This window comes from Aythya fuligula, chromosome 4 (assembly GCF_009819795.1).
Source record: "Aythya fuligula isolate bAytFul2 chromosome 4, bAytFul2.pri, whole genome shotgun sequence".
NCBI lineage: Eukaryota > Metazoa > Chordata > Aves > Anseriformes > Anatidae > Aythya > Aythya fuligula.
In genome coordinates, this window is record NC_045562.1 from 49756895 (window position 1) to 49769998 (window position 13104).

At 37.0% G+C, this 13104-nt stretch overlaps 1 protein-coding gene across 14 annotated transcripts in view; it reads left to right on the top strand.

The window, feature by feature from the left end:
• Window positions 1–13104, top strand: part of FRYL (FRY like transcription coactivator) — a 171570-nt gene that overhangs the window by 73510 nt on the left and 84956 nt on the right. For all 14 annotated transcript variants that reach the window (XM_032186044.1, XM_032186033.1, XM_032186039.1 and 11 more), the window contains 2 exons: window positions 999–1198; window positions 7908–7961. In XM_032186044.1, the coding sequence (XP_032041935.1) occupies window positions 1079–1198; window positions 7908–7961 (174 nt within the window). In that variant the 5' untranslated portion in view covers window positions 999–1078. The remainder of the gene's footprint in view (window positions 1–998; window positions 1199–7907; window positions 7962–13104) is intronic.

The following is a 13104-nucleotide window of genomic DNA, read 5'->3' on the forward strand; positions in this document are numbered from 1 at the left end:
TACTAATATCACTTAAAAAAATCTACAGACATGGAACGTACTAGAGAAATATCAGACTTTCTGGGTAGATCTGTGGCATCATTAGAGATACCAATAAATATTTTGATTTATTGTGTGCAAGACAAAAATTGTGATTGTTTAATTGTCATGAATGTGTTAAACACAAAAGTGAGTTGTGATATCAGATTTTTGATACTGCATTCACGTTGAGTGTTAGCTGTAATAATATAGAGATACTTTTGAGTGCTTAGGAGAAATAAAACTGGATAAATATTGTACAAATGTAGCATATTGGCAATTTCAGTGTAGGAGTGAAAGCTCTAACTGTTGAAAAGAGAGACTAGTATATCCAGTGGTATACCGTGTACATTGATCAGTTAATTAATGTTTCTGATAAGGAGCAAATCTTTCAGGTTTGTCACTAGAGAGTGGAAAAAATAGTGAGTATGATGTCTAGAAGGAGCTTGTTTTTTTTTAGCTCAGTGACAAAAAGTACCAAGAAATACTTCTTTTGAAGATATATGGAGACCAAGTAGAGCTTTGAACTTAACAGATAGTTTATAAAAAATCAAGTCAAGCAGATGTCTCTCAATATAGAAATAGCCCTTTAAATTGCACCTTTTTGACTTTTAATCATACTTGAACTGAAGAGTCCAGACATTCATGGCTCTAAACTTTATCATGACCATCATCCAGTTGTGTACAGAATGGGGCTGTTCATACTTCTTTAGACGATTCTGCATTTTATCAGTAACAGAAAGAATTTACATTGTGCTCCCTTATGCAACTTCAGAGTGGAATTCCCTATCAAAAGTAAAAGTAGCAAAGTAAAAATTGAAATAGGCTTGTTGGATGTTATAAACTAGTTATTTCCTCCTTGTAGGTTACAAACTTTACTATGTGAATACGTGTATGTGGTGAATGGGAAAAAAAAAGTGACAGTGTCTAGAAGCTCTGATTTATAGCTTTTTTTTTCTTCTTTTTTTTTTTTCCTATAGCCTCCACGCCACCCAGCAGAGTAAATAAACGCAGAGTTTCTCCAAGTGTTGTTTCCACCTGGGAAAAGAGAGGCATCATCATGTCTAACATTACTATTGATCCAGATGTCAAACCTGGCGAGTATGTCATCAAAAGCCTCTTTGCTGAATTTGCTGTTCAAGCTGAAAAGAAAATTGAAGTTGTAATGGCTGAACCTTTGGTGAGTCCTTTCTTTTTCCAATCGTATCCCTTGAAATGGTCCTGCTTTTCTTTTTTCTGAAACAAGCTAATATATTATGGCCAACATATATATGGCTACTAAAAAAACATCGGCAGATATTGTTGACTTTTCTAAGGGATTACTTAACAATAAATAGGCCTCTGCAAACAGGGTTGCTGCCTGGATTATGTTTTATTGACTTCCTTCAAAGCTGTTTTAAGTGGTTACTGGAAACGAGGCCTCTTAATATTCCAAAGTTCTGTAAAGTTACAAAAGGAAATAGTGACAACAAAAAAAATGTTCCTACATTAATACACTATGAAGCATGTTTCCTGTTGATATTTCTTTGAAATAGCAATTTTTTGAAAGTATAATTTCAAGGAAAGATGTGTTTGGTGTGTTTTGCCAAGTAATGTTAGCAGTGACATCAACACTTTGAAGAATGTAGTAGCCAGTATCTATCAGAGATTAGGTAAAATTCTGTTTGTAATGCAGACAGCATGCTCTTGAAATAAATGATTTATTTTTAAACTGGAAACTTCACTCAGTTGTGATCTTTAGTTTGCTTGAGCTATGACTCAGTATCCATTTAAGGTGTTTTTTTTTTTTAATGTACTCAAGTAGTTTGCAGTCCTACAGTTAAATGGAAACATAAAGGCACCCATTAGTCTTAAAATAATTATTTTACAAAATCACTAATTTACTGGATACAATTGCAAAAATTTTAAATTTAAAATGTTAATAACCTTTTAACTTTGTGTACCTGCAGTTATTTAACATACTTCCACAGCATAAGCATGTTTTGAATGTTTTCATTGTTTTTGTGGACTACCTTCTCTCATAAAACGCAAGTGGGCTGTGCTCATGACCCTGCTATGCCAAAGGCATGGTATCAAAATCATGCTATGTTACAGGCATATTGTAAAGGAAACCTTTGTTCTAGGTGTCTATTTCCTACAAATAGCTTTGAATAGCTAGAAAAATCCATCCATCCCATGCTCCCCTGCCTTATTTCCTACATACTGCTTGAATTTTTTAACGCAACAGATGCACACCTTGGTTACCATTTGCTGTAATCACCTCACCATTCTGTGCACTGAAGGTGAGATAAAAAAGTAAAATAAGTAAATGATTACAAAGAATGAAATGTACAGCAGTATGGCTTGCTGTATGCAGGTTGAATTGAGTATACAGTGGTGGTCAAAAGTCAAATGTTTCTCCTCGCAACTGTCGTACTACAGCAAATTCCTAAAACGATTTATTCATTCCTTCTCTTGTTTGTAGTTGCTTCAGGCAAGCAGTTTCTACCACAAAGAACCATGCTGAGCAGGTGGCAACCTGCAGCTCATGGAGTGCTTGTGGCAGTGACAGGGCTGACGTGCAGGGGTAACTGCAGTGAGATGGATTTTGTGGCAATTGCCGAGCCATGGGGCAGTGCCCAGGTTTCTGGTCTTGGGTTTGGAAAGACATACACTCAAATGTGCAGGTCTCCTTCTCATGACAGCTCCTGTTTCCATCCTCTGTATGCCTATTCCTCTCGCGATCTCTTCTTGCTGGTGTTGTGTCCTTAATTTATACCTGCTAGCTTTTAAGTAGGAGTGCTTCTTTATACACAGTTTTTCAAATCAGAATATTATATATAGGACAGAACTACTGCTATCAGAACGGATAGGTCATTATCCATGTTGTTCAATCAGGAGTACTTCCTGCAACGTGCATTTCATTTTTATTTGTATGCAAATTCAGTTATTTTATTTGAAGGAAATTTACTTTTTTATTAGTTCCTTGCATGCATGTAGGGAGCTGTAATGTCCGCATTACTGTCTCTTGGGCAAAGCTGGTTAAGGACACAAAATAGATCTGGCATGCGATGAATTTTGGGTGTTGAAATCTTAAAATTAAAGCCTTTTAGTCAAAGGCAAAAGATAAAACATAATTTGAAATGAAAACTAAAAAGCCAACTAAATTGAAAGACCTCTGCAACAGTTGCTTGCAGAAGTGTTTATTATTGTGAGCGATCCAATTAAAGTAAAAGGGGAGTGTGAGTGCTTGGACCCCAGTTTTGAAACTATGAAAAATGTTATGAGGCAGCCTGAAAATACAGAAAAAGGGGTCAAAGCATGTTTTGTGGTGTCACTGATCGAATCATCTTCCACTACAAACATAATACATCCAAGGCAGAAGAAAAAGAAACGTTTCTTTATACACACCTACTTACGTATACATTGTGCATAAATATATATATGTGTGTGTGTACCAGGCAAGCCTACAATTTAAACATGACTTTACCGTTTCCTTATAGACATTAAAATGATATAAGCGTTCAGGAGGGTCTGATTAGAAAGCACGGAAGTATTTGCAGGAAAACAGGCATGAAAATGGTCAGGGGTAAAGACCTCTCATCATGAAGAACTGAGAGGAGAGATGTGGGGGGGTGATGCTGGCAGTGGAAGAGCCAGTAACTCCACTGAAAGGGGCCTAAACAACATTTTACCATTCATTCTTCCGTAGAACATAGCAGGGAGCATGCCATTTGGTCAAAATGACACAGACTGTAACGCCTTTATTATCAGTTGGGCTGAAAAGGATTTTTCCTATAGGCACAGGCTGTTTGGAGTTAAATCTCTGAACTTAAATATTGATGGCAAGATAAATGTAATAGTCACTTGTGAAAGTCTTTAACAGTTCTGCCAATTTGGTTCTGGTTTACTTGCTAAGTTTTTACATTTATTTAAACAAAATATGTTTTAATGCAGTCAGGTGTAAATTACCTTACATAGCCAACATTCTTGATTTTATATTGGTAGGAAGGAAGGACTGCAGAAACTCAGCAATTTAAAAGAGGTGCTAGAAGCTGTGGAAAAGTTAAACAGCCTGAGCCTGTATAATGCAAAGAGGTGGAAGGGGATGCTTGAAGGTGTCTGAATGAAAGGAAGTACTGAAGTGGTTTTATTTTTGTATGTATGATTTGAGATAAATACTGCATATTCTGTTCTAGTGTTTGACATTTAAATAAAATGATGGGAGTCTGAAGGGGCAATGGAAAGGTACTGACTTGAGACATGAGAAAAGGTTTTACAGGAAGAAAGCCCCTTATTATAGTTTGATTTAATTTTGTCAGACGACTTGGCTGCAAATAATTAAGTTTATACAGAGAATATATGTGTGTGTATATATATATATAGTGTTATATAAATGTTTAATGTGTTAGATGAAGCTAGGCTGTTGGATAGAGCTTGGAGACAGACCAATTAAAGTTATGAGCTAGACACTATTTTTAAAACTTGAAGAGGATCGTGCCAGCAGGGGAATACAAGCAGATAGCGAACAGCAACTTAGGAGCAGGACAGTGGCTGGGGGCAGAGGGAAGGTAGGTGTGCTGCCAAATGCGTGGGTTTCATTCAGGAACTGGGTTGTGATTTTAAAAAACGACTGAATGGTTTCTCTGCCTCTGATTAATTCAGAGCTCTCTACCTGCAAAATTTGAATACTGCCGTTTCCAAAGTTACTGGAAGGGTTTCTCAGAGTGCAGTAACTTGAACAGGTGTTCAAGTACCAAGCGTAACCATGGGAACGAATTGCCTTCTTTTAGGGAGTCATTGAAGTTAATACACCTTCTTTTATTACTTTTTAAATCAATTCTTCTAAGTCTTTTGTAGTAGTACATCATTTTAAAGGAAGAGGGGCTCAAACAAGATTTGAGTTCTGGTAGTCTAAGGTGCTCTTCCACAGCTGAGAGAGGATAACGGAGAGGCCTGATACCAGCCTTCCCAGGCATGAGACAAACTACAGTAGCGAAAAAGCTAAGTGACAGGTTCAGTTACCTCGTGTTTTGTCAGGCTGAATGCAAGCATAGAGGGCTAGAAGGCAAACAGACCGTCTAACCTGGTTGCTCCAAGTTACCACCCTGTTAACTGGGTAAGCTGCTAACTCACTAAATTGCAGTTCAGTCTCATGTTTAAGCCCAAGCCACTACCATATTTAAACCTGCTGGCGGCATTAGCACATGCTTCGCATCATGGAGAAAGTAAACGTTGCTAAGCCTGATAGCGTGTGCTGCAGCAAGTCTTGTCTAGGCACTTTGAGAAGCTTGTCTGAAAACTGTAAAATGCTACACACTGCATTTCTGTCCAGGGCCCTGACTTACCGAATGCAAGTGCTGCTCAGCATTTTGACTATGCAGGCAAGGGATGAGGTGCAAGGCAGCATCACTCCTCTCTTTGGTACCTGTAGCTTTTGCAGGTGAGGGAAGACAGAAACAAGCACACGGCTTTTGCTGCCTTTACCCGAGCAGCTCCGCTGCCCCACGGAGATGTCCAGGCTACCAGGGGCTGGCACCGGGGAGCCCTGGAGGGGCGCCAATGGGTGCTGCCTGTTTCCACCGGTGCGGTTGTTTGCACAGTGCACGTACGTCTACATCCTGATCTTTGCTGCTTGCCATATGTTGACATTTCTGCTTCTCTGCAGAAGCAGACTGCTCTTTGGTTAATTCAATAGTGTTTTACTTTCATTTCTCTTGTAAAAGATAAATGCAGACCTATTATTTCCATCTCTCTCTGAACTTCAGGAAGCCAGGGAAATAAATCTTAAATTATTAATTTGGTGAAAGTTTCCAGACCTTTACTTCATGCGGTTGGATAGATTTTTGTAAGTCACGTGAGACAACTGGGACAATGACAAAGCAGTGTCGGAAAAAATACATTGAAAGAAAATGAACTTTAAAGCCATACAAATAATTCAAAGGCCTTGATAAACCTGTGACTGAGTTAAAGAGTCTTTATTTGGTCCTGTCACATTTGTTTGGTAGGCATTGTGTTAACTATAGTGATATTTACCTTTTGGCAGTTAGATTTTAATGCTGTTAAAAAAAATATAGAGACAGTATGCTGAACTTGTAATGTCTTCATTCTTTCTGATACAAAAATCTTAGAAATCTTATCAACACTTGATGTACAGAAGTCTTAATTAGTACAAATGGGAAAACAGAACAAGCTAAATTTTCAGAAGTATCTTAAAAATAATGTGCTGTCTGTTGACATGGCTATCAACTTCCTTGTCTAAAGACTTCTGGATCATTTCACTTTAATTTTGTAGTGTTCTTTTGTTTGGCTATGTCTGGTTTTAGGCACATGCAATGGATATAATAACCCCAGTGTTTGTTCACCTGTATAGCAGTGTTGTCGCACTGTGGTAAAAACACCCACTGTGTCACGAGGAGGCTTAAGGAGCCTCACTTCTACCAAGTGGGAAAGTCGCTTCTTCGCTTTATAGGAAAGTCCACCTCTTCTCAGGAAACAGTTTTCCAGTTATTTTCCCTCAGCTCGTTCAGCCATATATGATGTTTATATAGGGTGGGACACTTCTCATGTTCCCCCTTTATCAATAAGATTACAATTATTTGTGCAGTTTATCTGGAAGCACGGTATGGGTAACATGAATTCACCTACAGCAGAAGTTTCCTTTGCAGCCAAAAAAAGGGTGGAGGGGGGGAATTCTAATGAAAACAAAATTTGAACGTGCCCATTACTCTTTGAAACTTCTCCTATCTGCTGCAAAAAACACCCAATCCCCATTTGAATCCATTTACTGTATAGTCTGTCTGTTTCAGTGCAGCAAGAGTTAAAGGCCACCCAATATTGACTTTTTACATTCCTGGCAGCAGCCTGACAGCATGGGTGTTGTCCCTGAGCTGCTGAGCAGTTACTTTGCCTTAGCTGGGCACAGCCTGTGGGAGCGGAGCGGCCTGGCGGTCTGCTGACAGCGTAACGCCTCCCCTGCGTCCCACAGCAGGCCCTGGGCAGCTCCTCCAGTGAAAAGTACTTCAACATCTCTTTAATTAGCTGGAAATGCTCATCTTTATATATTTTACTTAATTTTAGTATGCCTTTAAAGCTTGCTTTTTGGCACTTGGCTTATGGTTTAGTAAATCTGTAAATCATTGCCCCTCAGAACCTATATGCAGGACTTAGTTGTGGTTTTAACTTTCCAGGATGCCCTAGTAAGAGCATTTAAAAATTGTATTTCTTGTAGTTGTACCTATTACAGTTCGTGAGTGTTTTGTTTTCCTCAAAGCTGTAATTCTCACTCAATTATTTTGTCATGAATGTAATTGAATTCTGCTTTTAACATAATGTTTTATGGTACTGGTAGCAATGAAATATTGTGAGAATTAAATTCCAATAATACTGTATCATTTCTGTACCATATGAGGGTATTTCAAATGTAAAGGAAGTTATTACTGACATTCGTCTTTTCCTGGGCTTGGTTCTGTAGCTCATTTCCTTTATAGTTCAGGGAAAAGAGCAGATTGGAAATGGCCTGAGCAGTTGTTCAGTCCAGCGCCGCTCCCTAATTCAGAAGGGAATGGCTTTCCTTCTAAGTCCAGCGTGGCACACATTGCCAGCTGTCTTCACTGAGCACAACTCTTTAGGCCCAGCTCTTTGGGAGAGTTGTTTTAAGATGTTCTGTTTGACGGTCATTAGGTCATTTTACTGTTATGCTACCAACTTAATTTTAGATCTGTGTTTTTTTATTTTGTGAGTATACTTCATATCTTCAGAAATGGTTCTAGCTGAAAAATAATGCATGTTAAATATTCACATTAAATATTATTATATTATTTCTTTGTTCTGTAATATAACCAAGAAAGGAGTCTTTGTCATTGATTGCATAATGAGATTCATATTTCCCTTTACTTTTTTTTCTCCAGGAAAAGCTCTTGTCCAGATCTCTTCAAAGAGGTGAAGATCTTCAGTTTGATCAGGTAGGAGGCATGTAATTAAAGGCAGTTTGCATAGGATTAAGATGGCCTCTTTTTATGTAGCATAGAGTTTCTTCTGTTGTGGTGGCTTAGAATATAACCATTAGGGTGCCTGAATCAGCTTTAGAAGACTTAGACTTTGAATGTTGTTAAAAAATTAATAAAAAAGAGACTTTATTTTCCAATGTAAAATATGACAGTAAGAAACTAGAAGATTAAATAAATTATTTGAAAGTGGCAGTGAAAGCTGCTGGAGGAATGATGCTGAAATACGGTAAGGAACAAAAAGACTATGTTTATTTCTATTCCTGTTACAGGCTTTGTGTAACCTCAGCCTATATCATTAATATTTTGGTGTTTGGGCATTCTGCTTTTACAAGCAAATAAAGTTAATTTCAGTAATGTGGCAGTTACTGAATGCCTTTTAATTCTATGGCAGAAGGCTTAAGGCAGGTTCAGGATGTTACTTCTTTTTTTGAGTGTAAAGTCTATAAGGCTATTATGTTTCACTTAGAGTAACTGAACTGTACCTGGAATAACTCTTTGCTCAATTTATTCATGTTTATTGTCTGTATTTCTAATTGTTTCTTAATACAAGCATGTTTTTGTCCTTTAACCACTTCCTTGCAAAGGAGTGGCAGCACCCAGATGGTGCCCCCTTATTTCCCTGTTCCTATTCTTAGCTGTTATTGAGTAGCCTGTTACTTTATGAAGGTTAATATTCTGTCCATATCTCCTCCTCAATTTTTTTAAACTTTCCATTATTGCTCTATTACAGTTATTAGATATTGCAGTGTATGGAGCTGTCCCTGTTTTTCAATTAAGAACCATCCATGCACCTCTTTCTTTTTTTTTATCTTACTATAAGAGAAAACAGATATTAGCACATGACATTCGATGCATAATTTTATTTTCCAGACACCTCCTCCCTGCCCCATATCTCATACTTTTAATGCTTTCTGATCCCAAGTGCTACAAGGCCATTATCTTCTAAATTAAAGCTAACTCACAAGCAAGAAAAATGGCTTATGGGGGATGTGACATAAGTTCCTTGGTTGCTCCAGTATTTGTTTTAGAGCTAACCAAGAGGAAAATAATCTGAATGATAGGGATGATCTAAGGAAATCTGTAAATCAGTAGTATTACTATTTTTTCTACTAACTTTCCCCCTAGAATTCTTTCCTAATTAAGGATTTTTTTTGTCAATCACTAGTATTCATATATTAAACCATGTATAGGTTCTACAAGTAAGCTGAATGCAGAGAATTAAAAAACAAAAACACAACAAAGCATGTAATTTCTGAAAATTTGTAATATAGAAATAAACATTTTTCAGAAAATTTAGTGCCTGAAAAATAATGAAATCTGATTTTTATATATGTATCTGAGTTCTTATTTTGTTCTTTCAATATTTATAATCTAATTTGGGTTTATCAAGGTCTGAATTTTAATGGTACTGAAAAACATCTTGAGAGAATCAGACTTAGAATGGCTTCCTAGTGGTGATAGGGAAGGTGAATTTTGATAGGTAATTTTGAACATAGTTTGACAAATTAAGACTGCTTCTCTCTGTTGCTGGGTATGTAAAACCCTCAGTAGTTTGCAGTATGGAAGACAGAAAAGTGAAGAGAGAATGGGAAAATACACGAGAGGAGGATCCAGAATGGCCATTGCATCCAGTGAAAGAGCAGAGAAGCCAGAGCTGTTGCTGAGCCACCTTGTTCATTCAGAGATCTTTGGAGTTTAGGACATGGAGTCTGAGCTTTAGCTCTACCAATACGGTACTGAGCTAGTAAGTGTTGTACGGTGTTAATAAAAAGGGAGCGGCTGAAACACAGGAGGGACTCTGGGAGCAAGGGACCTAGTTAAGTCATTCTTTAAGCTCACTAAGTGAAGACCAGAGGGATGGAAAAGGAAGGTGTGTTGTGTTGCCTCTCCCTATCATGAAAAAGTAAACTAGCTATTTAATTAGCTGAAATTTGTTTCAATTGGAAATATAACCAGAACTGCTATTAGAGCCTGCTCTGCAAAATCAATATTTTTTTTCATTTTCAAATAGTACAATTCTTTTACTTGTCATTAAGGTTTTAATTGAAACAAAAAATCTAAATTTAGCTTAAAGGTATTAAATTTTGGAAAATAAAATTTTTATTTGGTAAGCTTCTGAACTGTTAAAAATTGTAGCACTTTAATGCTCAATCATTCCTGGTGCATCAGGAAGCTATTGGAGAGGAATTTTTACAGAGCATATATTGCATTTCTTAAAATATTTTTGCTTGTACAGCTTGAAACTGAAATAGCTTGTATTTTTCTTCTTCTGTTTGTTGTAAGAATCATACTTGGCAATTTCCTACCCTTGTCTTAAGACACCAGAAACTTTGTGATCACACAGAAGCAAATATTGGCCATCTCAGTGACTTCACTGAAAGTAGATGTGTCTCTTGAGTTCAGGCTTGTTTGTGACCAGGCACAAGTGGAATGCTTTAAGGACTTTGTACATAGCTGGAATCTGGGACCTTGCATCTCTCTCTCTCCTTACGTCTCAGTGTTGCTGGTGGATAGGCATAGTGCAGCTCTTAGCAATGTGTTGTGGCCTTTAAGGCTGGAGTGCACTTTGCTGTTTCGTTCTGGGGAATACACGTCATGATGACTGGTGTCCAGTCCCATCCAGTTTCTTGGGTTAGCATTTTATCAATGGCAATTCTTAAAGCATATGATACAGCTTCTTTCCCTGGATGGTGTAAACTGTGTAACTGTTGGAGTGTTTGTGAATGGTTGTAGCATTATTGTACTTTGAAAACATATAGGAAGACCTAAAGAAAAAGTTTAGGAAAGTTTCAAATGCAGCTTTCTTCTTTTTCTTTTATAGCGATAAACCCATGAGCTCAGGGGGAGAGAAGGGGAGTAGAAGTGCTTTGTGGGGAAATTTTACATTGGCAGCACAGGGTACTCTGGGTGTTCATTGAATCTGTTCCTGGCCTATTATGTGTGAGGTTGCTGCATTAAGCACTGAACATAGCCCTGGGCAACTTAGTTAATACATTCCTGTTATTTTTAGAGAGAAAGAACTTTCTGTTTTTAGAGAAGGAGTAATTAACGTATTTTGCCAGTGTTAAAATGATTTTGGGGGAATGGAAATGGACAGGACATTCTGAAATACATTCTGTTCAAAAAATATTATGATTCCCATGTCAAACAAAAGAAAAATACATTTTGGATTGTTATGGTTGATGATGCACACATAACCCCTTCCTCAGCAAGAGCTTATCCCTAGCTTTCATTCTGATTACCAGGTTATGTTGATGGCTTTATGCTGAGACTAATACCTTCAGTTTACAAACTCATGAGGAAGGTTCTTTCTTTTTGCTTTCTGAATATTTATTCCTGTCTATCTGTCTTAATGCTTTTAACTTGTAATTTCTTCTCATGATTAGAGAGTGCTAGTAGGCTCAACAGAGGTTTTTAAGTACCCCAGGCTGATGCAAACATGTATTTCTTGCTAATGTAACCTTGGTGAAGAATTTTCTAAGCATCATCAATACAAATTAGTGTTTTGAATTCTTTTTTTTCTGATGCTGTTCCCTACTGAAGGATGCTGCTTCCTGTTACTATTACTGAAGGATGATAGTTTTAATAATGACTCACAAGAGTCTCCAATTTGCTCATAGCTTTTCTTTCCTATTCTCTCCCTCTTCATAAGTTTTCTGTTGCCAAAGCACTATTATTATTTTTCCAATAAACTTTTTTTTCAGTCATCTTTCCTGTCAGAAATTTCTCTTGAGCAACATCTTGATTTGTATGTGTTCCATTTCATCACGCACCACTGCATTTCAGACCACAATAATTTTAGTGTGGTAAAATTGAGATTTTTTTTTTTCAGTGTCCATTTCTAGAAGTCTCTGATGTATTTTGGTCAGTTAACTGGCTGTTTCTTTTGTATGGATACCGGTGTGCAAGGAACAGGCTTGCAGAATACTTGGTTTCCAAAGCATGCTGTAAAAATTTCAACATAGATCAGTGTAAGAATAAAGCTATACTCAAAATGTAGCCCTCGTTCTGAGATGCAAGGCAATAAGCAAGCCTGCACAGTCTTTCTAGTTTCTTTTTCTTTTGTGTTAACTGGACTTTGTGTGGTTTGTGTTTTCTGTAAATGCCTTCTTTTTTTTTTTTTTTTGTGTAGTTATCTCAAAGAGAGTTCCCCACCTGCAGCAAGCATGCTTCATTTTTCCACTGAATCCTTTTTTATTGAGTGTCCTAATGACAGACAAAATAATAATTTTAAAAATAATTTCATTAATCTAACCAGATTCTTCATAAAACCTAGTTTCTCTTCAGATTTGCATTGTGCATAGATTGTACTGTGTACTGGGATGTAATGCTTTTATAAACTTCAGAGTAATAATTTATTTATTTTGAGGAAGGTCTCTGTCCTTGTTTGTGTTAGTCAGGGATTTTTCAAATAGTCAAAAATACTACTTAAATGTTGTGACCTGAATAGTTGGTTAAACTGGTTGAATAAAGTTTTCCGATAGGTGAAAGATTCTTTTATGTTTTTGTTATGTTTAACCTCTCCCCATGTCTTCCCTAAACCCAAAAAAGTAGGATCCCTTAGATAAGGACAAAGAAATGATGACATTGGCATTACCTTACTTTTCTGGAGTAAAGAATAGCGAGTAACAGATAAGTTATAGCATGAGGATGGCTTTTGTTGAAATCTTTCATTTGAAAGATGCAGGAGGTAATCAATATGTGACATTTATGAGCAATGTGGTAATTCCTTTTTCTAGCTATAGGTATGGGGACTGACTAGCTCCACGGTGCCTCCTGACAGGAATTTTATGCTGTTTTATGCTGTCTTTCTCTAGTCATTCTTCTTCCCTCCAAACACAGATGAGTTCTGTTATTTTAAGTTAAAGAAAGCATAGAGAATTCAAGTTTTATACCGTGTTAAAGTATTCCTTCTGTAACAAGTTCTACTTACACAATTTCAATGAAGTTTGTAATTCATACCCACCTTTTCTGAAAGAGGACAGTAGATAGAGGAGTTAGGCTGAAAATAAGATCTGGACAGTCAAATGTATATTTACAGTGGATTAGAATATCTAATAATAATAATAAAAGCTGGTTTTATTTGTATTATTACCAA